This window comes from Primulina eburnea, chromosome 9 (assembly GCF_022965805.1).
Source record: "Primulina eburnea isolate SZY01 chromosome 9, ASM2296580v1, whole genome shotgun sequence".
In the NCBI taxonomy this organism is placed as follows: Eukaryota; Viridiplantae; Streptophyta; class Magnoliopsida; order Lamiales; family Gesneriaceae; genus Primulina; species Primulina eburnea.
Window position 1 is genome coordinate 32180516 of NC_133109.1, and position 27139 is coordinate 32207654.

General features: G+C 35.0%; 5 protein-coding genes across 6 annotated transcripts; 4 read left to right on the forward strand and 1 right to left on the reverse strand.

The window, feature by feature from the left end:
• The first annotated feature begins 2704 nt into the window (after window positions 1-2704).
• LOC140841747 (protein LEAD-SENSITIVE 1) lies at window positions 2705-5530 on the forward strand. Its single transcript, XM_073209399.1, has 2 exons — window positions 2705-2996; window positions 4642-5530. The coding sequence occupies exons 1-2, from the start codon at window positions 2825-2827 to the stop codon at window positions 5361-5363; spliced, it is 894 nt and encodes a 297-aa protein (XP_073065500.1). The 5' UTR covers window positions 2705-2824; the 3' UTR covers window positions 5364-5530.
• Window positions 5531-7505: 1975 nt separating this feature from the next.
• Window positions 7506-8399, forward strand: LOC140840903 (uncharacterized). The gene has a single exon (XM_073208055.1). The coding sequence runs from the start codon at window positions 7506-7508 to the stop codon at window positions 8397-8399; it is 894 nt and encodes a 297-aa protein (XP_073064156.1).
• A 37-nt stretch (window positions 8400-8436) lies between these two features.
• LOC140841749 (subtilisin-like serine-protease S) lies at window positions 8437-13307 on the reverse strand. The gene is made up of 11 exons (XM_073209402.1): window positions 12676-13307; window positions 12488-12582; window positions 12283-12380; window positions 11976-12134; window positions 10975-11086; window positions 10352-10880; window positions 10166-10260; window positions 9827-10069; window positions 9638-9752; window positions 9258-9444; window positions 8437-9157 (listed from the first exon to the last, which is right to left on the reverse strand). The coding sequence occupies exons 1-11, from the start codon at window positions 12769-12771 to the stop codon at window positions 8595-8597; spliced, it is 2292 nt and encodes a 763-aa protein (XP_073065503.1). The 5' UTR covers window positions 12772-13307; the 3' UTR covers window positions 8437-8594.
• A 2254-nt stretch (window positions 13308-15561) lies between these two features.
• LOC140841748 (HMG1/2-like protein) lies at window positions 15562-17059 on the forward strand. 2 transcript variants are annotated; one of them, XM_073209400.1, is made up of 8 exons: window positions 15562-15724; window positions 15815-15868; window positions 15949-16065; window positions 16159-16216; window positions 16299-16343; window positions 16430-16510; window positions 16601-16690; window positions 16808-17059. In XM_073209400.1, the coding sequence occupies exons 2-8, from the start codon at window positions 15822-15824 to the stop codon at window positions 16829-16831; spliced, it is 462 nt and encodes a 153-aa protein (XP_073065501.1). In that variant the 5' UTR covers window positions 15562-15724; window positions 15815-15821; the 3' UTR covers window positions 16832-17059. The 2 variants fall into 2 exon arrangements, with proteins under 2 accessions (XP_073065501.1, XP_073065502.1); XM_073209401.1 differs by having other exon boundaries at window positions 15600-15730; window positions 15821-15868.
• Window positions 17060-20832: 3773 nt separating this feature from the next.
• LOC140841750 (2-methylpropanoate--CoA ligase CCL4-like) lies at window positions 20833-23127 on the forward strand. The gene has a single exon (XM_073209403.1). It carries the CDS (start codon window positions 21114-21116, stop codon window positions 22764-22766), a length of 1653 nt encoding a protein of 550 aa, XP_073065504.1. The 5' UTR covers window positions 20833-21113; the 3' UTR covers window positions 22767-23127.
• Window positions 23128-27139: the final 4012 nt, after the last annotated feature.

Sequence of the window (27139 nt, forward strand, 5' to 3'; positions counted from 1 at the left end):
TTTTATTCAATTAAAACATTTTTTAAATAAGGGTCAAATATAAAATTATTTATCAAATTTATATTTTCAATAACTTTTTTAATATATATCTGACGGCACAAAAGTTTAAATATATAAGGAGGGATAGAGTTTACCTTCACAATTAATTGGAAGTCCTATTCATAACAGTTCAATCAATATAACATATGTTTTCAAACATTACTACTTCAGAAGTGGTGAGTACTTTCACATGTATTTTGATTTTTTTTTTTATTCCAATCTATATATTTGGAACTAAGAAAAACATGTCGATTATCGTTATTTGTCTCAAATCGTTTAGATAAAATATATGTGAATTGTATATATTATATTGGACAATCATCTCCTCTTGAACTAACTTTTGGGTTGAATTAGGTCTAAATCTCAATATTAATATGATATCAGAGCCTAAGTTCCACCATTATGTGTTGGACTGCCTATAGTTGGGTCATCTGTTCTGCCCATAGTTGTGTCATTTGTAAACTCCACGCTCTAAATGTTGATTCATGGGCTGAGGGTGTGTGTTAGTTGTCTCACATCGGTTAGATAAAATCATTGGAAGTTGCATATATGAGTTCGGACAATCCTCACCTCTTGAACTAGGTTTTAAAATTGAGTTAAGTCCAAGTTCTAACATTAACAATTATCATCCAAAAGGCTTTTAATTTCCTCTTTACATTTCATGCATAAGAAGAATGAAAGTTAATAATCTCTTTTTCTAGTTTTTTTTTCGTAACATAATACAAAAGGTTATCGTTTGCTGCATTGTTCCGAATCGAACAACTCGTGAACAAGGCGTGATCGATGTATGTTGGGAAGTATTTAGCGATCGGCACGAGCATTATCGAGTCCATGACCAAGATTCATCAATCAATTATACCACACTTCAGTTATGGAGTATTATTATCTCTAAAACTAGGAGCTCGTTGAAAGAGTGATGGAAGCTAAGATGTCTCCATCATTCTATAACATAAACCAATATCAAATTTATGAAAACATTGATTTATACATTCTTTCCCGTCCATATATATATTTTTCCCTGTCTTCTTTGGTAAACCACCTAAAATTTCTACAGAAAGTGAAATTATTTGTCGTATTCTCGTGATTTAAACTAGTCCCCACGTTAAATTCTAGAAGTACGGAAAGGGTAATAAATTTTTAATAATAATGCAGTTTGGTAGTGAGAAAAGGACATTGCAATAATTTATGATTTTGGAAGATGGTGAGTCAGATCAATTCTTTACTTTAGGATTTTTTGAGAAATTTCATCGATCAAATCTGTATTTCATCATGTAGGATTTTTGTTATTTTATTTATTTATATTTTTCCTTTACGAAAGTTAAAGTTGTTTTTGGATGCTAAGATTCGATGTATCTTCTGGATTGGTGACTTTAATAATATCCAATTTAACTTTTAATAATTTTAATTTATTAGATTCGATCCGATTCGATTTGATTTGATTAATGATTTCAAATTACTACAACATCCACATTTCAAGTTTAAAATTAAGATAAGATGAAACGTCTTGTTCTGAAACAAAAAAACAAAAAAAACCCAAATCAATTCGATTTGATTTGATTAATGATTTCGAATTACTACAACATCCACATTTCAAGTTTAAGATTAAGATAAGATGAAACGTCCTGTTGGAAAAAAAAACAAAAAAAAACCCAAATCGATTCGATTTGATTTGATTCATGATTTCGAATTACTACAACATCCACATTTCAAGTTTAAGATTAAGATAAGATGAAACGTCCTGTTGGAAAAAAAAACAAAAAAAAAAAAACCCAAATCGATTCGATTTGATTAATGATTTCGAATTACTACAACATCCACATATCAAGTTTAAGATTAAGATAAGATGAAACCTGTTCTGGAAAAAAAAAACCATATTTAAGGGTATTTTTAGATAGGAATATTTCTTGTCTTATTTTTTCAAAACATTTACATTTTTACTCTTATAACTTTTATTGAATAATTATGCTCATATAACCATATTCTCATAGAAATATTATTATTTTTTATTGTGAATATCGGTAGGATCGACCAATTTCATAGATAAAGATTCGTGAGACCGGCTCACAAGAGAACTACTCACTTGTTATTTGTACAGATTATGTGAGAAATTTTTTAAATTTCATCTGATATTATATTTATGAGCAAATTATAAATTTATTAAAATGAGTTTTATGATATTTTTATTTAGTGTAAAAAAAGTAAGATGACATAGATATTTTTATAAAACGTAATTGATATCACAAAATCAGACTATTGAAACTATCACGTGTTATATACTTAGCTTACTATTTAAATTAAAGACGAGATCTTTATATTAACTAATTTATAATTGATTTGATAAAATTTTAATTAAAACTACAATTATATCCTTATTATATAATTTTATTGACAATTTTGTTTTTGTTGTTTTATTTTCCTAAAATAGTCTTACTTTTTAAATTTCGATTTTATCTTAATTTATATATTTTAAATTTTAGATTAGATATATTCTATCATCCTAATATAAAATATGAAAAATAAATAATTTAAAAATAACAAAAATTATCATGTTTCAATTAATATTTCAAATGTATAAATATACAATAGATTAAAAAAAATTTGCAAGTGTAATTATATTATATAAATTAAAACTCTCAAACTTTGGCACATCATTACAATTTCGGGTTTCGAGTTTCGGGCCACGCAACTTTGAAGTCTTACGTTGGAGTGTTGTGTGGGAATCTCTGGCCCAGTATTCGAATATCTGTTCTTTGTCCTAAAAGCCCAACAAAACTCGTCGGATCGGATGTATCCTGTGGAAAATCGATTAGAATTCAAGGAAAAAGGTGGAGTTTGGTGCTTCGTTCGGAAGAAAACGGAAATGGTGGGAGTGCTATCCAACAGAATCCAGAGAGATGAAGTGAAGCCCGGCGATCATATCTATTCGTGGAGGCACTCGTATCTTTACGCCCACCATGGTGACGTACTGACGTATCTTTCTTTCGTTTCTCTTTTTTTATGGGTTGTATTTTATACTTGAATGGGGATTGTTTTTGAATGTCTGTTGCTTGTTAGATTGATGATCGATCGAATTTATGGATCGATTCTAGCTCTTTGTACGCTTTGAGGATTTTGTGATTTTATTGAAGGGGATGTTAAGGTTCGATCGCAAATCTAGGATCGGGTGAAGAAGATTTAAAACTTATTTTGCTAGATGAATCGTTTTTTTAAGTGGTGTTTTTTTTTGTCATTATTAGTGTCGGAAATCTATTGTTTTTAATTTGGTAAGAAAGGGAGAAATTTGAAGAAGAGGGCAGGGAAAAAGCCATTTTTTAATGCTGTGCTTATTCGGAATAGTCGCTTATTAAAGGGTTGTGCCTCTCTATAATTTGTGGAAGTTGGGAAAATTTGATGCACAATATGTATGATCGATGAATTCTTATTTGACGGCTTCTTGAATTGTTTGGAAATTTAAGAAAACATGCATTCTGCTTTTGATTGGACGAAATTTTAAATGAAAGCATTTGAAATCAATGGACTTTGAATGTTATGTTCTAATTGAAAATTTAAATGTACTCTTCAACAATGTACCGAAAACATATTCCATTTGAAGGATGATTTTCAAATTCTTAATTTTGAAGTTCTTGCCAAATGTTATGATGGATGTTAAATTTATGCAGCTTGAATCCGTCAATACGAGCACAGCATTTATGGAAACTGGTATACCTGAATTTGTATGGAACTAAACAATGTGACGTGAAAGTTTGAATCTGTTTATTTGTGATTGCAATGAGTTCAATTAGCAATTAAGTTAATCATTGATGAATGTGAGCTAGTTGTCTGCATATTACTTTTTGCATATGTTCTACCGTAAGTGTGAAATTTTGACCAGTTTTATGCTTGCGATGGTCTTCGATTGTGAAAAGGTACAACAAGAATAACTCGTTGTTATTTATAAACTCTGAACCTTGTTATATGGTGCAATGATGTTTTTACCAAGTGAGGACAAATTTGAAATTGTTGTTAAGTATATTGCTGAAGTGATTTTTGTGGTTGAACCTCAAAGGTGAAGTCTTAGAGCTAACCTTGTACAAGCTGTGAATCAAACTCAAAATTTAATGTAACTCGAGTAATGGCCTCCAGAGAAATCAAGAAAGGGGAGAGGAAACTGAATCATGAGACGATCTATCATTTTTTTACCCCATGCAGAGGTGTTACATACCAGTCATACACACAACTTTATAAGAAAACACGACAAAGCTATATTACCATAAGAAATTCCAAATCCCAGTTGACTTTTCTTTGTTTTGGTTATTTGGGACGTAACAATAAGATCACAATGCATCAATGGTGCTTAAAACTTGTAATTAGTTCCCAAAAACCTCTATATTATACGAAGTGTCAAAACAAGAACAGCTTATCATGGATATTCCTACACTGTCGGTTCTTTCATACCTTGCTATTCTATTTTTACCATAAATTATTTTTTTTTGAAAGCATGTATGTTCTTACTTTTTCTAGTTTGTTAAATTCATTGTTCTATCCTTGGACCACGTTGACATTTTTTTTTACTGTGATGCGATTTACCTTTTAATCTGCTATTTCTTCTCCTATAAACATCAGGATTATACGTTGGGAGTGGAAAAGTGATCCATTTTACTCGGGGAGAAGGGCATGAGATCGGCATTGGTACAGTGTTGGATCGCATTATTTTCAGCTCATCTCCTTCTAATCCATCCGGTTCCCATTGTCCAATATGTGGTGACCAATCCAGTGTCAGCGGTGTCATCTCTTCTTGCCTCGAATGTTTTCTTTCTGGTGGAGAACTTTACGTATTTCAATATGGTGTCTCACCATCATATTTCCTCGCCAAAGCTCGAGGTGGAACTTGTACCCTTGCTAATTCTGATCCTGCGGAGGATGTCCTTCACCGCGCTGAATACCTCCTTCAGAATGGTTTTGGCGTATACCACATTTTCAACAACAACTGTGAGGATTTCGCCATATACTGCAAGACAGGTTTGCTCATCTTCACGACTGTTAGTGTTGGACGAAGTGGGCAAGCTGCATCTTTTTTAGCAGCAGCGACCGTCATTGTCTCATCACCACTTCGCTTTTTGAGTACTGGATTTTCTGGTTTGGCACTCGTGGGTTGTGGCATATATTGTATAAGTCGAATTGTCTCTGATATTGGAATAAGACGCGATGTGATGAAAATACCCGTTGAGAGACTTGTGGCACGCCCTAGCTTGGATGCGCCTGCAGGAAACACACCGGATCTCAAGAAGGAGGAGGAGGAGGAAGAAGAAGAAGAAGAAGAAGAAGAATCATCAAAGGAGTTATAGAGAACGTGAATGGCTTATTATGTTGGCCAATGGTGACTTGTCTTCTTTAAAGCTTTATCTTTATTTGTTTGTATATAAAGGTTAATCTTTATACCCAGCAAGGAAGATGGCCATGCCAATTGCCATTACACTTGTTTCTTGAAATATTTGTGCGTAACCATTGAAGATGACGAAATGTGTTCATTCAAGTTTCTATGAAGTTGCTTACATACATGTATTGTATTTAATCAACAGATGTTATGAATAGATATAAGAAAGCTATTTGTAGGAACGACGGGTACTATCTGCACAAGACAGACATTTACTTCAAAATTTCCATGCTGTCGTATTTTTTTCCGGCCTGGTGCATTTTTTTTTCATGTTCACAACCACGGGTGGAGCTATGTGTTGCTCCACCCGGGTGGTATTTGTCAATATTAGCTCAACCATGGTTTAAAAAATTCTAGTCCGGGTAAAAAATGAAAACATGGTTCTGCCACTGCTCACAACTACTTTGAAAAAGCTGTTATATGATACTGAATCTGATTTTTTTTTTACAAACTTAAGCATAAATGGTTGAGCTTATTGAATCAAGAATCTGAACTTTGAAAATAAAGACTGGCCGAAGGGAATAAGAGGTTTGGGTTGAGGATGAATCTATCAAAACTTCCTGTGCTTATTCCAGATTATACTGGTGGTTGTCTGTGGTTGACACATACAAAATGGCTTTCGATAAACGATAGTCTTAAATTTTTAATGGCATATGTCCCTTATTTATTAATTTTTATTTATTAGGTTTCATAGTTTAAGACATTAATTACCATGCATGTTAAATTTGTATCGGACTTTGTCAATAACCTATTCTGCCAGAAACTTGAAATTAGACATGCAAGGTTGTTTCTGGTAGTAAAGTGTCTTGTTTAACTTGGGTCTAGTTTAGCTTTCAAATTTATAGAGGTCGGTGATTTTTAATTTTAATTTTTGTAATAAATGTTTGACAATAAGTCTTGATTCATTGCTTTAGGCAGGGGTGGGCACGAGTCGGGTTTTTTGGGTTTCGGGTAGTTCGAATCGGACACCCAATTTTTTCGGATAGCAATTTCATTACCTGAACACGATCCGATTTTGGACACTACTCGTCTTTTCGGATACCTGATAAGGTTGGGTTCGGGTTTTTTTGTGACAAAATAACATTTTCTCCCGGAACTGCCGCTCACAATCACCGACCCTCGTTCCAAGTAGAGGTCAGTAATTGCGGTACTTTGGAATGAGAAACGTATAGCGGTATAGGTACAGTTTTGGAAAAGAATGTAATAATTGATTAGCTATGAAGCAACATTTTCCAATTTATTAAATTGGACCGACCCAATTATAAGCCCATATTTTTTATTTTTATTTTTAAAAAACAATCGGTTACCCAAGGGTAGCAATTCTATATCTGAATCTTTTCCGACTAAAATATAGTCGGGTTCGGTAGTACCCAAACCCGACTAATTACCCGATTTTACCTGAAAATTACACTCGATCGAGTTCGGGTCTGATAGAACTCAAAAAACCCGATCCAATTGCCCACCCCTAGCTTTAAGTTCTCTGATTAACAATTAATTTATTTTTTTAGATTCAATCGTTGAGATAATATATTTTAATAGTTATATTTTAACAAATGTTTTTATATTTTATTGTTTGTAATAGTTTAACTGTTATATTTTTCATTTCTCTTTTAAAAATAATTATAGTTAATAAACTCATGGATACTGTTAAATTAGCCAACAATCTATGAGTTTTAAATCTAAAATAGGGAGTTTTTAATTATTAATGTTCGCATTAGCTTTAGTTATTATTATTATTATTATTATTATCTTTACTATTTATTAAGGCTGAGCACCTTATAAAAACTGCTGAGGAGGACATCATTTTTTTTTCCAGTTTTACCCTTATAGTTATAGTAATATTACACTTTTGTTTTTTTTTTTTTTATTTCAACACACTTTTTTATTTTTTTTTTTCAATCATTCAAATATCAATTTAGTCTCTCCATAATTTGTCAATTTTCACTTTAGTCCATCGATAATGATAAAAAAGATCGTACAACACGCTTAGAATAACTAGTTATTATTATTATTTAGGTGGTTGCTGAATTTGTGACTTGTGAGGAAGTTGGAGATGATGATAAGGTTGAGTAATGCAGACTCTGCTTCCACCCCAGCTCGTGTAGTTGCCTTCACCACACCACAAAACTACGCCGATAGGCTCTCTCGTCTCATTCATCTCCGAGGCTGGGCTCCTCTGTGGTGTCCTACGCTCACCATCCAATCCACCCCACAAACCATTTCTTGTATCCAAACCGCCATCTCCACCTCGCTACACCATTGCTCCGCCATTGCATTCACTTCACGATCCGGGATCACGGCCTTTGCCGATGTACTCTCCGGCGGTTTTGAAACACCCCCGTTGACTCCGGACGGCGAGGTATTCACCGTTTCTGCGCTTGGGAAAGATTCGGAGTTGCTGGACGCGTCTTTTGTCGACAAGTTGTGTGGAAATCCTGGGAGGATAAGGATCGTGGTTCCTCCGATTGCGACGCCTAGTGGGATGGTGGAGTCGATAGGATCGGGAGAGGGGAGAAGGGTCATGTGCCCGGTTCCGCTCGTCGTTGGGATCGAAGAGCCGCCGGTGGTGCCTAAATTCCTGGCGGATTTAGGTCGGAGGGGATGGGTGGCGTTGAGAGTGAACGCGTACGAGACGCGGTGGTACTGTGAAGAGGGCGGCGGTGTTGAGGAACTGGTGAAAAGGATAAAGGAGGGACGTGGAGTGGATGCCATTGTGTTCACGAGTACTGGAGAGGTTGAAGGGTTGCTGAAGAGCCTGGGCAAGGTGGGATTAGGTTGGGGTATGGTGAGACGGATGTGTCCGAGCATGGTGACGGCGGCGCATGGCCCTGTCACGGCGGCCGGGGCTGAGAGATTGGGTGTGTGCGTTGATGTGGTGAGTAGTAGATTTGATAGTTTTGATGGTCTTGTGGACGCACTTGATCTCTGCTGGAACTCTTTCCATTAGATAAATAATTTGAAGTCTTACTTTTGGCATTTTTGAAATATATATATATATATATAGCAACTCAACATGGACACAGTACCATTTCAAGAACTAGACTACTTGAAAATCTTGGAATCAATGAATCAAATAGATACAATAAAGTTTGAATTGGCAACCAGATTACCTCATTTCTCAGTTGTTTGAAAATGAGGTCGTTTATGCCATTAAACTAAACTTGGACCGTGTAACCCGAACAACCAAGGGACTGGTAACCCAGGATCTTTTGTTCCTCCATGACAAGGACCCGAAAACATAATCATCAACCGGACCTGTTACCTCAAACTTCACGCTGAAATTGATCTTCTGCAAATACCTTGTAAAGACCAATCTTTGGGGCACTACAGTAACGTTTATCCCTGCGGGAGGAAACACTACTGCTCTGTAGATACTTCTTGGGCTTCCCACATTAGTCACCGTTCGATTTATCGTAAACGTCTTTTTCAGATTGTGAAGCGTTATTGATGGGTAGTTAAGGCCAGATGGTGTTGTGAAGGTTGGATTGCAAATGCTGTTGTCTCCTGTGATCATACGAAGGGATCTCTTGCTATAGCCGATGGAGCAGAGGAACGCCTTGTAATCTGTGGGTGTGGAATCATAAATTAGACCTGGATCCAGAACCGTTCTTGGGTTTATAAAACCAGAGCCTAAATCAAATGCATTTGCCTTTCGTCCATCTGGGCCTGCTGTGATCGGTTTCCGATGCTTGTCCAGCATGGTAGCTGCAGCAAATTTTGTATACTTAGATTCTTCATTAAAAAATCGTGACATTAACACATGCAACTTTCAGGCAGAAATTTGCTTAAGCCTTTCTTGTTTTACCAGTAGTCATGAGTGCTGATTTGATGGCGGATGGAGACCAAGACTCGTGGACGGCTTTTATCAAGGCAACAATTCCGGTTACATGGGGACAAGCCATTGAAGTTCCAGAAAGTATGTTAAAATTCATTTTTGACATTGCAGGAGACCAGGATGCCAGAATGTTCAATCCAGGTGCCGCGATGTCAGGCAACAAATTTGACACACATGCGAGGCAGGAACAAGAGTTAAAGGGAAAGCATGGTATCGAAAATATGACACCGCGTGCATTTTAAAAATGCTATTTCTTGCTTCGTAAGTGACAAACCAAAGGGCAGTAAGTTGGTATTTCTTGTGATACAAAAAGAGAATCGAAAAAAAGAATCTTGAAGAATGACTATTACCTTAAGAATTTCAGGAGTTAATGAATTCGGACCCTTTGAAGAAAACGGTGCTACTTGTGGAGCAATATGGGATCCTAAAACAGTCTTGGCAGAAAGAATTATCGAGGTAGCATTTCTGTTTCCATCAATCAATCAGTGAAAAGCGACAGAGAAATTCAAGAAAACCATTAAAATTCTTTGAGAACAAACCGTGTTTTATTTATGTATGATAGGATCTTGTTTCCAGTTTCTTTTCCAACAATTGCTGCTGGAATGGCAAAAGGGATAGCAACATCTTTATCTTCTTCATCTATAAGAATCATTCCAACTCCTCCAGCTTCTTTGACTACCACACTTTTTGCCAGCTTCGACTCTGTTGAGCTTCCCGCATGTCGGCACACCAGAACTTTGTTTTTGGTCTTCGTGCTATTCAATGAGCTCTCTAAGCAGTAGCTAGTATGATGAACACGAAAGACTAAAATAACTTGAGATTTCAGATGAAGGTTTAATATTAAGATTGTACGTGAAACGAACTACCTTTTCATTCACCTGGATTGATAAGGAGTGAAGTATCCTGCATTAGCTTCAGAAGCAGAGATGATCCTTTTTGAGATATTCATTTTCGCTAGACTCAGACTTTCACCCTATTTGAGAATCAAAATGGTTGAAACCACTGTGGATCAAAGATTTAACTTTACTACTGCTTCAACCAATTAAGGGTTTTAATTAGATTACCAAGAAATGAGCTCCATTTCCAAAAAAGATATCCGATGCAAAATCCCTATCTGTTGAGCATGCTGCCACTGTGATCAGCCAAGGAGCCAGATTTGTTGCAGAACCTGGATTTCCTTTGTTTCCAACTGAGGCAACCACAGTTATTCCATGGCTAACAGCATGAAATGATCCCACAGAAATGGCGTCACTAAAATAATCCCTTGGAGGCTCATCTGAACCCAATGAAACCGATAGAATATGCACGCCGTCTCGTATTGCATCATCAAATGCAGCCAACAAATCAACATCATAGCAAGCCGAGCTCCAGCACGTCTTGTATATAGCAATTCGAGCCATTGGAGCACCACCTCTGGCTCCACCAGCTGCCAGCCCTTTGTAGTTCATGTTAGCAACATAACGACCAGCGGCAATTGAAGCTGTGTGGCTCCCATGGCCAGAGCTGTCCCTTGGAGATTTGTAAGACACGGTTTCATCCGATTCTTCTTCGGCTTCGTAGCCACTAAGGTAGTATTTGGCGCCTATCAATTTCCTTGAGGAAGACAAATTCATCAGACCTTCAAATCTAATTAATGAATACACAAAATCCAATAATCCGTCGATGGTAGGATTAAAATGATACAAACCTATTGCATGTAGAAATGTTGAATGCTTCCCCTGATTGGCATTGCCCCCTCCATCCATCCGGCACTGGAGGCATGTTAACATCACTAAAACTTGGGGACTCTGGCCAAATTCCTGAGATTCAAATGGCCTTGTGTAAATACCAAGATTTTATTTATAGATTACAAGAAAAGGAAAGAGTAATAGTGAAGTTTTTATTATCCAAGAAAAATTACTAGTTCTCTGTAAGCATCAATATGCACTTCTATTTGAAGTCATTCTGAAATTTTTCAGCAAGGCAAGACACTGTAGATTATGAGATCAGATGAAATAAAATAACTCTTTTTCCAACAATAGGGTGGGAAAATTTTATATGGTCTCACTTGTTCTCACGTCGAATATTAAAACTAATAAAAAAGTACTTATAAAATCAACGATGTTACATCACTAAATACGCAAGCATTTTGGGATGATTTCTCTCTTGGGTTTAAAACATAACATTGATACTCTTGTTGAGAGTCGGTGTAACGGAAGGGGAGATCTAGAAAAGAGCTACCAGCTACTATCGGATCAAAGTCGATAAAAAAATTTTAAGTTAGATTAAGGTACATTATACATGAACTAAACGGTGAAAGGTGATATAAAGCCATCTAAGATGGGTGGTGAGTTAGATTAAAGTACATTATACATGTACTAAACGGTGAAAGGTGATATAAAACCGTCTAAGGTGGGTCACCACGGATGTCGAAAGTCAAGTTTTTTGGGATGATACCCCTCTTGAAAATAAAACTTTTGAAATAAATATAATTTTAAAACTACATTTAATAGATTAAACATAATTTAACTGCGATCTCTAAGTTGCCTTAACTCACTCGATCATGGCAGCCACTCAAACAGACGAATGAAAATAAGAATAATAAAAACTGAAACCAAATTTGACAGAAGCTTTGAAACCACAAAACATAAAGCTTGAAAAGTAAGTTTATTGTTCGATGCTATTCTGATAATGCATTTAAGAACTCACCCGTATCGATCAATCCAATGATGACATTAACTTGGTTCTTGGTAGAGTAACCTGGGATCTCCATAGTTTCTTCACCATTGAGTCCCATGAAATCCCAAGAATGCGTAGTGTGAACACTCCTTTTTGTGTTCGGAAACACAGATACCACTCCGGGCATTTCTGAGGTGCAACATGAAGATTAGTACTGAATTGTGAAACACGTTCGGTTTAATCATTGTGACCCACCATATATATTCTGAATCATTGGTCAATCTTTTCACCTATAATTTAACAAAAGGTGTGTTTAATTGCAAAATAGAGCTCTTGCCTGCCACTTCAGAAGCTTGTTTATCAGTCAACTTGGCAGCAAAGCCCCTAAAACCGTATCTATAACTGTAAACATGAGAAGCCTTTGCATGCTCCACGCTGCATTTGCAGCAATTCATGTATTGGCATCAAGAACAAAAGGTGATAGATTAGTCCAAAGAAGAAAAAATAACCTAAAAATCGAGAGAGACGGTACAAAAACGAACCTTCCACCATGAACAGCAGAAAGAATTTGATGGTTCTGCCTTAAAATATCACCTGGGTCGGCACTACCTTTGCTGCCCATGTACACTACATACAACTGAAGAAAACAGGCACCACCATTTCTTTACATCTTCGATAACAATACAGATTGGAAGAACGAAGAAAAACACAATCAAAGAACATAAATTACCTTAGACGAACAAGATGAGCTAATCCCTGCAAGGAAAATGAATAGCAGAAGACATAGTTCAAAACCAGTCTGTTTAACATTTCTCGAAAAGCCCATTTCGTACGTCCTTGCTTATGATGAACGGATGGCGGCGGATGCGGGATACGGCACTCAAGGCAGGAAGAGAAAGACGCAGAGTAAATCAAAACAACATCAGAGCAAAGAGAGAAGAACGCAGGAAAATGGATGAGAGAGCAAATTTTTTTACAACAATAAAAAGCTGGATATGGGCATAATGATGGCGAATCATGATTGTAAAGGCGTATTCACAACTGAATTGTATGATTCGGAGTTGAAAGTTAGGAAGGCACTGAAAAAAGGGGAGATAACAAAACGTGAAAGAGTGGATGAAGAAGGTGGCCTTTGCTTTTAAGTAACTGAAACAATCCCACGCCGTTATCCGCACTCCACATCACGCCGTTTGAAAAACATCCCTTTTGCTTAGATTTCTGCCAACGTTACATTAATTTATCCTTGGCTTTTTCTCAAAATTCGCCATGCTTTCTGGTGAAAACCGCGGAATGTCGGGGTTCGTGTCTCTGTCTTCTTGGCCTTCATTTCTGGTGGTGGAAGATCGTTCTATGTTCCACTGGATTACTTTTTTCCTCTCGCCTGCGTTTGATCTATTTGATCAAAGAATATATTGTACGTGATACATTCTGACCGTGAAACAGTCTCATGAATCTTTATATTTGAGACGGATAAAATCACACTAAAAAATAATGATCTTAGCATAAAAAGTAATAATTTTTCATAAATGACCTAAATAAGATATCCGTCTCATAAAATACGACTCGTGAGACCATCTTACACAAGTTTTTGCTCATCTCAATTATATGTCTCGATCAATTTCGTGTTTATAAGAGTTTTTTTTATTAATGTGATGTATATTTAAATAAGAATAATATCATAGTTATAAAAAATAATAAATGATTATAATGGCATTTGAATTTTTCGTGTTTATATATGAAAATAATATCATAATTTTAAAATTTACCGGCATGCTAAGCTGCAATTTAAAATGTTGAAAAAAAAAAGCATATGCGTAGTATCTATATTATATAAAGCCAAATTTGGCAAAAAAAACTGGTGTTTATTTTTGTCTCTAACATGTACATTCTTTCCATATAGTATAGATATTTTGGGTGGTGACAGCCTAATTGTTTCTAATATTAAAGTTAATTAGTTCTTTTAATATAATCTAATGCATGATTCATAAAATACTATACATGATATGACAAAAGTGAATTACAAGTTGACATAAAATTACATACAAACAAACAAAAATTAGCGGATGATTTTACAAATATTTAATATTTCACTAAAAACAAATTCATTCGAAAATTTAAATTTACAATGATAGATACAATAATTACGAATTTTACATGTATTAACAAATTTTTTTGTAAGTCATTCGGTTAAATAAATAAATATTTTAAATGAAAGATTCTATCTTAAAATTCGTTATAATATATTTTAGAAAAAAAAAATAATACTAACAACACTAATATTATTTTATAATTATATGTTAGGCAAAAATTTGTGTGAGACGGTCTCACGGGTCGTATTTGTGAGACGGATCTCTTATTTGGGTCACCCATGAAAAAGTATTACTTTTTATGCTAAGAATATTACTTTTTATTGTGAATATGGGTAGGGTTGACCCGTCTCACGGATTATGACCCGTGAGACGGTCTCACATGAGACTCACTCTGTATGTTATGATAGTTAAAGAAATGTTAAAAATTAATAGCTTAATTAAACTGTTTGTCAAACATATTTACAATAAATTACTCCATTTAAACAAATTAAATTTACCTAAACTAGTTTGAGTAACTCTCATATTACATGGTCTCACGTATCTATATTCATGAAACGAGTCGACTCGGTTCATATCTCGAGTGAAAACAATAATTTGACACAATATGATATTTTTCATGAACTGATTCAGGTAGAAGATTTGTATCACATATTGACTAATGAGAGAGACTCATAAATGTTTTTTTGTGAATTATTTTTAATATTTTCTTATATCTGATAAAATAAAAAATATATAAAATACATTGTATGTTTATATCGATACTCAGAACATATTATAAAATATATAAAAAAATATATAAAATAATACTCTTAGCATAATAAGTAATACTTTTTCATGATCCGTCTTCATTGGACATGAGGCAATTCATTGATGACATAGTTTGCTTGTTCATTGTGCACAAATCCTTGTTTTTCTTAATGAAAATGAAATTGGAAATCCATAAGCCAAATTTAATGAAAAGAATTATATTTAATAAATGCCCTTTTTTTTTTTCCCAAAAATGATTTCCATCCAAATTCAAATTTACAGCTATTTTCAGAACTCAAATGTAAATTGTAAAGTATTTGAGTTAATAATAATATTATTATTGTTTAGTAAAATTACAAAACTAGCCTCACAAGTCATACAGCATATCCCAATCATATCATGAATAACGTTGAATTATTTAATGAAGGGACACCGAGCACCCCCGCTATGTGCCCTATGTCTTTAAAAGTAATAACGCAAAGGTTAAATCGGTCATTGCATCTCCAGAGTACCAAACTACGCGGCAATGACCTAAACTCAATGGTCTCCGAGATCCCGACACCTGTCCAGATTATCTACCTAGAGGCCATCTAACGGCACAAACCCCTTCACAAAGAAACACAGAGAAAACACAAAGGTGGACGGTTCGCTCGGACGATGAGGTGGCGAGCATTCATTCGTTCCTGGAGGAACCGACGGATCGATTACGTGGCGGGAGAAATTTGAATTCCCGCCCAAACCCGGGCTTCGTTTCGATATGTGTAGGGAATTTTTTACACTCTTTCCTTTGAAACCCCTAAAAATTCTCGTATCTCTCACACACTAACACACACTCTCCCGTATCATTCATTGCCTACGCTTCTTAAATCCCCCCACGCGCATCCACTGCATTGGATATCTCTTTCGTGTTTATCGCTATTATTTGTACTACTCCAGGCGAAGGTGAGTTGGAGGTTCGATCGCCGTTGACTCGACCGAGTCGCGCCGATTTTCGGCTGTTTTTACCGATTTTCTCTTTGTTTTTCTTATCAGGCGAGATATGAAGGGCGGAAGGTCGAAAACGGAATCCAAAAAGGCTGATGCGAAGTAAGTTTGTTGAGATTTTTTAGATCTGAGATTTTTGTTGTTTTTTATTTATTTATTTTTTGATTTTGAATTTCGAGAAGGTTATCGGTGAAGAAAGGAGCTCCATCCTCTGGAAAAAAGCCGGCGGCGAAGAAGGGAAAGGCAGCTAAGGATCCAAACGCTCCTAAGAGGCCTGCTAGTGCTTTCTTTGTTTTCATGTAATTCAGCGTTTTCGGGGTTTTTTTAGATGAATAGGTTGCATATTTATCTTTCTTTTGATTTTGAAATATCCGTCTTTCCATCAAATACAGGGAGGACTTCAGGAAGCAGTTCAAAGAAAAGCATCCGAACAACAAATCCGTTGCCGCTGTTAGTATTTAATTTATGTATCCGATTAAAAAGTTCATGAGAATATGGTTTGATTATGCTATGTCATTGAAACTTTGCGTAGGTCGGTAAAGCTGGAGGTGACAAATGGAAATCAATGTCTGATGCGGTATAAATTCGCTTGAAATTTGACTTGTTCTGTAGTTTCTTTCTCTTTTGCACAGTGTTATCATCATTCGTTCTAAATCGTTCCAGGAGAAAGCTCCCTTTGTGGCCAAGGCGGAGAAGAGGAAGGCTGAATACGAGAAAACTCTCCAAGCCTACAACAAGAAAAAGGCATTTCCTCGATTCTTAAATCTCGAAGGAACTATCAATCGAATCTTTGTTTTCATCCGTTAAAGTGCTTTTAAAAACATTTCCCAATAGGCCGAAGGAACTGATGCTGAAGAAGAGAGTGACAAGTCGAAGTCTGAAGTGCATGACGACGAAGACGATGACGATGAAGGCAGCGCAGAGGTATGATGGGTTGTTTTCCAATTGTTCCCCTGCCCACCCATGATTCTGAATTATTAATAAATGTATTGGGATTTATCAATTGTTTTTTTTTTTTTGTAATATTCTTCAAATATTCAGGACGACGACGACGACGAAGACTAATCCATCTGATCTCATGAAGTTTGGGTTTAGAATCATGCCATAAACAATTCCCTCTGAGCTAGGCGACTACTATGCATAAGTAAAACTGTATTTGGTAGGAAAAGAAGTGAATTTAGTTAAAACCTCGATCGAAAGGTCAGATGGGATTGTTTATTTTGTACTCGATTGTTTTCCTGTCCTCCCATCGCTGCTTGATTATAAATCCACTCTTTCGTTCTTAAGGTTTAAGCTGTCTTTGGATTACGTTTCTTTATTGGTGTTTGACTTTCGCATTTGAGGTGCCAATTAGTGTACACTTTAATTATCATATTCCCATGTTCTGTGTGGCTAAAATCGTTTGTGCAAAGAGTGCTCCACTTTTCTAAGTGGCCCGACATTTTATTTTAAAAAGTAGCGGTGGATTGGTTGTTGGCATTGCGTTTCGAGAAGAAATGCTTTGAGGTGTATTTCCATATGAAAGCTTTGAGGTGTCTTTCCATATGAAATTACAAGATTTATGGATTGGATAGAAGTTATTGTTTATTTGGCTGATATCTCCTGATGAAAACATGAAAATTTATTGTGAAGTGTTAGCAATCAAACTCATCTAACTTACGATTGGAAATGGCTGTTTTGTTACCTTTTTCCATAACTAAAATAATTTGCAAGTAATACTAACCAATAGAAAGAAATGGGCCAATTTTATCTTACTCCGGGAGATTTACTCTCTGTCACTAAATGATATATATATGTCTAGCATTTAAAAATAGCTACAATAATTTTATTAGTGTTTATAAATGGGTGGAACATATAATTTTTTATAATAATTAAATTTTAAAATATTTTTTTTTTACAATTTATATGATTCTAGCACAAAAATAAAAATAATAGAAATAACTTTTGATTGAATAAAATGTACTTTTGGTCGTTATTTTTCCTTGTTAAAATAGTCCAATATAGGCTGGGGATGGATATCTTCATTGACATTTTATTTTCGATGAGATACTTGAACTCTCACAATCCCGAAATAATAAGAGCAAGAAAATAAACGAGTGACTGATAGATCGGGATGAAGGGAAAGCAACAGAGCGCACGAAGCAGTGATGAAGTAGTTCTTTTCGATTATCCAAATCGTGAGTGATACTGAAAAATTGTAAACACTTAAACTGTGTTGAACTTCCATTGGTTCTTATGCATGGAAGGCGGACTGAACCAGATCCTCCTTTCGTGGATGTTGGATTTGTACATCCCTTTGTGGGGCTTTATTGAGGGAGGTCTTTTGTTCACCATTTTAGGCAGGCCTCCGTATAGAAAGAAGCACACATCGAAACATGATCATATATATTATATTGGGTTTTCTTTAAAGTCTTCTATAATGGGTATTTGGTGGGCCTATATTTACATAGATATCTTATGAGAACCAATGTTTCTATAATCGACTGTTGCTAAATCGATATTAAAACAATCATATCTATATATAAAATCATAAATACAATTTAAAAAATTTGAACCACACACACACACACACACACACAAATATATATATATATATATATATATATATATATATATATATATATATAACCAAAAAAAAAATTTTAAAAAATTGAACCAGTCCAAAATGAATTGGTTCAATACCGGTCCGATCAATTATGTGGGATTCGTGGTGGGTTTTTAGTCGAACTCGTAGGTCCGATTCTGAAAACAATGATCAGAACCATTAATTGATATTTTTTTAATGATGCACTCAATGATATTACCTTGATTTAGGAGACTTTAAAATATCTAGATATTATAAAAAAATTATTTTCATACGTAATCGTCTGGTAACAATAGTGTGATAACATTAAGTTTATCTGATGCTCGTGTTAGAGTTAATGTTGATGAGAGATTAGATTAGGTTAAAAATCCCAATCAATATGTATGCAATGACAAGACTTGGCCTATTTACAAATGGTTGATTTCATCATGTAGGGGCACTTCAAGGGCCCAAATTTAGTCATACATATATGAGATTTATTAATTTTTTAAAAATCATGTGTGTGAATTTTATCCATCCAAACCATATCACACATCATATGTAGTCAACCTTTACAAATACTGCAGATGCCTCACTTTAAATTTGGGAATCGAAATAATGTTTGCCAATTATGAGTTAATAATGTGTTTCCATGTTCTGCAACTCCGAAGAAGCGGAGCGAACTTCAAATACGGAGATATTTCGATTCATGTCATAGACTCCAATAGTCTAATTGCACAAGTTTCAAAAAATGATTATGTATTTTTTTTTTTAAAAAAATACAACTGCACAAATTATTATTAAAAAAATGAAGAAGCTAATAAAAAATTCTTAGGCAATAATTATCCTAGATTGTCCTGAGTTGACCGAGCCTATTTCCTATTGTATCAAAATGTTACAGAAATTGTTGCATAATTCAAATTCTATAAAATCTGAATATTTGTATCATTTATCATAAAGTTCTGCATTCTAAATTTGGAACAGCTGAGAAAATAACTCTGACAGTGGGTTCATTAGGAGGCCATCTTATTCACCCAGATCCATCGGGTCAGCTAGAGACTCATATTGGGTCTCATTTATTTATGTTCGCCTGAGAGTTCATCTTAGCTGACCTCCCATATATTTATTATCGATTCTTCAAGGACTTAGACAACCTCCAGAGCCGAGCTCCTAGCCGTACATATTATCACATCGATTAAAAAGGACTTTGTCGACCTCCCATAAAAACTTGTACATGATCACTACACGGCTTACGAGCTCATGCCTCAATGAGCTCCAAGTAAGATATACATCATCCACAAAGATAAGACTCGTAAAAGTTTAATCTATATTTATCTAAGATTATTAGAATCCAGAGTCCAACATGTGAAAGATTCCAACATAATTAGAATTCTACAAAGATTAGAGTTTTAATCATCAAAAAACTCTACTCACTTCTAGAAATATCATGTTTCGATGATTATTCATTCATACATATATTTACTCGTATTGAGTACACGCAATAATTTCGGAAGCTCTGCGTCGGAAGGTCTGCTTCCGGCCTCCTACTAACATTCTTGTTCGTGTTTCCCGATCCGCTGGTCCGACCAGAGCCCACAAAAAGAGACTCAATTTCTCGACAGGTCATTCATCGACTCGATATGATCTCCGATCAGATATCACGATTTTCACCAACATCATATTTAACGTTACATTAATAATTGATTGTTGTCACATGTTTAACTCGACATATTTAAAAAATAGTCACAAGGATAAAAAAAAATTCAACATGTAACGTAACATGAAATGTTGGAAAAATTGTTATGGTCGATACATGGCTAGATGTGTAGGGGATTTGCCAAATCAACCCTCTAAAGTAATTATACTTCATATATAATCCAAATATTGTCAATATTTTTATGTCAAACAAAATATACTAACATTTTTTTTTAAAAAAATGAAAGATTTCACAAGGCTAAAATAATACATCACAATTTTGGTATAGAAACAAGTTCTGCTCTCTTCACAGAACCTGGATGCAAATCAGGTTACCTTTTGCACCAAGATGGTCTCGAATGACTGCCTCAACACTGAAAGCATTCTTGGCCCATCAAAACCCGCGTCCACATCCACTCTAAACTGGTTGGGTAATGCCATCCTGTCTCTGTGGAGCGAAGAATGACACAATCTACTTACCTTCCTAAAAGCTTCTATATAAGCAAAATTCCCAGTCTATCATATCATATCAAGTTTGAAAAATGCTGTAGAATAATTCGTGATATTAGAATCTACCAGTTGGTTAAGTAAATCCGGAATCATAAACTGAATATGACGCAATGATGCGAATAAAATAAAATTATGACTTATGCCGTAAAGGGGTAAATGAAATTATATTAAAAATGATTTTTAGGCTCCTTAATAATAACAGAATGAGGTTTTTTTTTTCAAAAAAAAAAAAAAAAAAAACAGTTGTTTCAGAAGTTGGACGCGTAATCAATAAAGACACAAATGTCGCAATAAAATAATGGAGATTATGGAACCAATTATCAAACTAATTAAATTCGCCAGCGGCTTTTGTTGGCCAACAATTTGATGTTACTTATGCCTTGAATGTTGTTTACTTGCGTAAATCACCTTGAAACCGTGATCTTTTTCGATGTGATTTCATTAATGAGGCTAGAGAAAGAGCCCCTGGCGTCTGAGCATGATAAAACCAGACCTGTACAGCCAGAAGTTATGCATATCTAGAGAGAAGGATACACTGTGATTGTGTGTGAGAGAGGCCCATAATTGCTCATATTCTTCATGGAAGAGTTGAAGAAAAGCGACGCGAATTCATGTCCCCTTACCCCTTTGACGTTTCTTGAGAGGGCGGCAATTGTTTATGGAGACTGTACATCAGTTATCTACAATTCCATGTCCTACACGTGGTCTCAGACGCAAGAAAGGTGCTTGAGAATGGCGTCTTCTATTGCTTCTGTTGGAATCCAGAGAGGTCGCGTGGTCTCGGTTATGGCGCCGAACATTCCCGCCATGTACGAGCTCCAGTTTGCGGTGCCGATGGCGGGTTATGTAATCAACAACATCAACACTCGCCTGGATTCCAGGACGGTCTCCGTGATTCTCCGCCACAGTGAAGCGAAGCTTGTTTTTGTAGACTTCCAGCTCCTGGGTATAGTGATGGAAGCTATTTCTCTGTTTCCGCTCAAATTGCAGCCTCCATTGGTCATCCTCATCGAGAAAGATGAAAACTTGGTGTCAATGGTGGGAATTCATGATACCTACGAGTCTATGGTGCGGAAGGGTAATCCGAAATTCAAATGGGTTTCGCCGGAGAATGAATGGGAGCCCATGACCCTGAATTACACATCCGGCACAACTTCGTCGCCTAAGGGTGTGGTGCATTCTCACAGATCCATTTTCATTATCACCTTCGATTCTTTGATAAATTGGTCGGTTCCGAAGCAGCCGGTGTACCTCTGGACGCTGCCCATGTTCCATTCCAATGGCTGGAGCTACACTTGGGGAATGGCTGCCGTTGGTGGAACCAATGTCTGCCTCAGAAGGTTTGATGCCCGCGTGGTGTACGAGTCCATAAATCGTTACAATGTTACGCACATGTGCGGTGCGCCGGTGATACTCAACATGTTAGCAAACTATCCCGGTGCAAGGCCATTGAAGAGCCCAATTCAGTTCATGACTGGCGGCGCTCCACCGCCGGCGGCCGTGGTTCTGAGAACTGAATCATTGGGATTCGATGTGGCCCATGGATACGGGTTGACTGAGGTGGCGGGAGTGGTGATTTCTTGCGCGTGGAAGTCAAAGTGGAATGTATTCCCGGCGACTGAGAGAGCTAGGCTTAAAGCTAGACAAGGGGTGAGGACACTGGGGATCACGGCGGCGGATGTGGTGGACCCAGAAAGTGGAATTAGTGTGAAAAGGGACGGATCAACACTGGGGGAAATCGTGCTCAGAGGTGCCTGCTTGATGCTGGGTTACCTTAAAAACCCCGAAGCCACCTCCAAATGCATGCGGGGAGACGGATGGCTCTACACCGGAGATGTGGGGGTGATGCACCCAGATGGATACCTGGAAATAAAGGATCGTGCGAAAGACATCATCATCACCGGCGGGGAAAATGTGAGCAGTGTGGAGGTTGAGTCTGTCTTATATTCCAATCCGGTGGTGAATGAGGCAGCTGTGGTGGCTCGGCCCGATGATTACTGGGGCGAAACCCCGTGTGCATTCTTGAGCTTGAAGGAGGGGGTGAGCCCGAAGCCGGTGGCCGAAAATGAGATGATAGAATTCTGTCGAGCCAAGCTGCCACATTACATGGTGCCGAAGACGGTGGTTTTCATGGCCGAGCTCCCGAAAACCGCCACCGGAAAAGTCCAGAAATTCACTTTAAGAGACATTGCCAACAAAATGGGCTCCATGGCATCGGCAAGTCGATTATAACTCACTCTCTCATCTCATCTTTGAAGTTTAACGTTAACTTGTTCAACCGTATACATTGCCATATCTGTTATCTCAAGGTATAATTTTTTTTTACGGTAACGCTACATGCACAACAAAGGTTACACGTTATGTTACAAAGTGCATTTGAAATGACAAAAATACTATAAATATATTTTATTTTGTCATTTCAAATAATTTTGTATCTTAATTTGTTACCATCGTTGTACATATAACATTATCTTTTTTTTATACGTTCCATTCATGTAGAATAGTTTTAAATTCCCGATTGCGATTGTTGGAGCTTCCATGTATAATGTTCTTTCAAATTAGTTTGTACAACCACACAAATTTTACAAGTTTGTTTCAGTAATTCAACATGTTCATTGAATCCATCTAGTTCTACCTTTTTATAAATCATTTAATGAAAATATTTATTAAGATATAAATGATGGCATATCTTTTTTCTGAATTATTACAACTTGGTCAGGAGGAATTACTTCAAGATAGTTGCGCCTCGCTTTACTTTATTCGGTTCTTCTGCATGCCATCAATTCTGGGTCATTCTTGCATTTGCTAACGAGGGCCCTATTTAGCCTACTTTTCTATATATTACAACTTCGTACAAATTACTTCAAACAAACTCTTGCATTCAAATTCATTTATCTAACCGTAAATCTAACCATCTACGTTTATTCTTATATGTAAGGTCTATGATTTTTTCCGTTGACCTTGTATGTGACAATGGATGTCAGCGTCCTATCTATATTTACTATATTATTAAACTTGAATACTACGTACTAACTAACGTCAGTAACGTGACATCAAAGTTTTTTTTATTTAAAATTTTATCATTTATAATGTTTGTTAATTAACTTTACTGGTGTGAATTTACTTGTAATTTTTGTGCATCACTGTAACATTTTTCTCTAAATTATCTAAATGTTCAAACTATTTAAATGAATCTTATCTGATAGATTAGGTATCTTGTGAGACGGTCTCATGAATCTTTATCTCTGAGACGGCTCAACTCTACCGATATTCACAATAAAAAATAACACTCTTAGCATAAAAATTAATACTTTTTCATGGATGATCCAAATAAGATATTTGTCTCACAAAATATCAAGGTTCAAAAAAGCGTGAGTCGTCCCGAAGCACGGATGTCGAGCTCCAAGCTTTTCAAGCTTAAGCGAGATTAGCACGTGGTTAAACGTGAAAAAGCTTTTTTATCTTTTGTGCAATTGTAATTATCTCAAACTAATAAATAAATAAAATAATATATAAATATGATAAATTTAAGTCAGATGCATTAATTCTCATATTTATAAAAGCAAAAAAATCTCAAAATTACAATCTTTATTTGTTTTTGCAATCAACCAACATTAAAAAATGTGAAATGGTTAATCCTAATTAAAATTTAAAAATAAATATCTAAATTATAAATCTAATTTATTATTTTAAAATAAAAAGACATACCTTCAAAATAAAAAATTTAAAAATAAATAGATATGATTAATTGTACTCAACATACTTAATTAAACATCTGAATTACGCTTAACTCGATCAAACTAAAGTTTAACCGTTTTTTTCCTCTTTTCTCCGAAGCGGGGCGTTTTTGTCGAGCTTCTTTTTAGAACACTGCAAAATACGACCCGTGAGACCGTCTCACATAAATTTTAGTATGTCTAATAAATTAGTTTCATATTTTGATAAAGTAATATATAATTTTTACACGAAAATTATTAAACACAAAAAAATTAATATGATGTGATAATGAATAACGACTTTCATCGTAATACCTCATCAATGCAATTAGACTATTGTACACACGATTATTAACACGGTGACACTACGAGAAAAAGACTGGGAAGTTTTGATTGTCGAGAAAAAGGAATTGTCAACTTGGGCATTGAATTGGAAGTTGATTAAAAGTCAACAAGAAAGAGATTGCCCATTGGTATTTAATTTTTGTCCTCTTTTGGGAAAAAAAAATTGTGTTGCAGTTGATGCCTATTTATCGTAGTCTCACCATTCAATGAAAATGGTGGTTTTTATTCAATTCATTAGCTAATAATTCGACACATAAGTGTCGTTCGAGGGTTCAAAGGATCGAGCCAGCTCGAAAAATATTATATTCGAAATTATTAAATATGACTCGAGTCAACGTCGCATGGATCATCCATCACATACGTGTTCATGGCAGGATGTGCGTAGTTTGCCCGGTTACATTAATTGTGAAGCCAAGTTCCAGCTCAATTGTTTCCACGATGGCATTTATGTGAGGCATTGAAGCTTTAAGTGCCAACTCCCACCAATAAATAATCGGATAATGCTAAAAATACAGTCAACATCATGTATAACGATATTTATATCAAATAAATTGTGACATTTTGTATTCAATGTATCGTTATACGTTGATAAATTATTGTACAAATATTATTGTACACGTAGCATCACTCCGAATAATCAATCTCTTCCCCATAGTTGGTAAGCCAAAAGTCAAATGAACAATCAAAACAAATACTTACAAGTTTTGTAGATAAGCTTGTTAGTGTTTTCATGAAGAAAAATCATTTATCCATTAATTTGAAACATTCAATGTATTTAATAAAGAGTGAATCTCATGTGAGACCGTCTCACAGATCTTAATCTGTGAGATAAGTCAACCCTACCAATATTCATAATAAAAAGTAATACTCTTTAACATAAAAGTTCTATTTTTTCATGGATGACCCAAATAAAGATCCGTCTCAAAAAATACGACCTGTGAAACCGTCTCACATAAGTTTTTACCTTTAATAAATTGAGATAGATTGACAAAAAAATCTATCTATTGAATTATATATATATATACATATATAAATAGAGTTTTTGCAATATTTTAAAAGTTTTCGTAAAAAATAAAATATTTTATAAAAGAAAATATTTATCAATATTTATGTATTTACCTATCATATTAAATATTCGAAAATGAATAAGAAATAAATATGAGTTCTTTTGAATTTATTTTAAAAATCCAAATTTGAATTTGACTTATCTTGAAGTATAAACTACATTTAACTGTCTAAAATGATTATATCATTGCATTTGATTTCATTCGTGATTTTGAGTTTTATGTTACTTATATATTTAATTATCACAATTCTGTATCATATAAAATAATTCTTGTTGTATAATATTACATTTTGGAATTTTTTTTAAACATATCGTCGTGATTTTTTATGTTTGTTATCTGTAAATTGTTATTAAAATTATTAATATGCATATTAATTAGAAATTTAAAATATAATTTAACATATTATAAAATAATTAAAATTTTTAATCAACGTTTCTCATCTAACAAATGACAAAAAAATTGATTTTGTGAAAAATATTTTATTATTTAACATTATATATATTATATCAATAATTTTAAATATTCATTCAAGCACTAAAATTTATTAATTTTAATTGTTAATTATATAAAATAATACTATGTGCAATATTATTAATATTAAATAACATTACTCTTGTTAAAAAATAATTAATTAATTATTAAAAAATATTTTCTCACTGATTGATTAAAGATAAGGTTGAGAAAAATAAAGGTTGTTTAATGATAAGCAAGCAACAAGACAAACCTATCAATGATAGTTACTACGACTCACTTCTTAATAATATAATAATAAGGAATAGGTCTTTTGTGAGATGGTATCACGAATCTTTATCACTGAGACGGGTCAACCCTACCGATATTCACAATAAAAAGTAATGCTCTTAGCATAAAAAATAATTTTTTTCATAGATGACTCAAATAAGATATAAGTCTCACAAAATATAACATGTGAGACCGTTTCACATAAATTTTTGCCTAACGATAGATATAAACACTGAATTATATATATACTATTTGGGCATATTAAAATAATATAATTTTATGTTTGGGACCAAAGAATAATATATAAATTCCCCAATTTCCTAAAAACCCTCGAAATGTGGACAAGCTGTTAATGAATTAGCAGTAATCAAAATTTGGCACGTATTTTATTGGAAATGTTTTCTTTCTTTTTTGTGCTTGTTTTGAGAAATGTGATTTAATTAATGCCTGAATTAATGAGCGCACCGCCGAACTAGTTCGAATACGGTTGTTGCACATGAATAGATGGATGGGCTGTCGGACGCCTCAGAATTTATGTAGTTCCACAGGCATCCTCGTGCCATTGTTGGCGTAATCGGTCAATACCCGAAGACTAACGGTATCTCCCATTTACTCATCGGACATATGATGTGAGCAGCGTCGGAAAACCATTTTCTAAACCGTCCATAAAAAAATATATTACATTTTATGCTAAGAGTATTATTTTTTATTGTGAATATCAGTAGGATTGACCCGT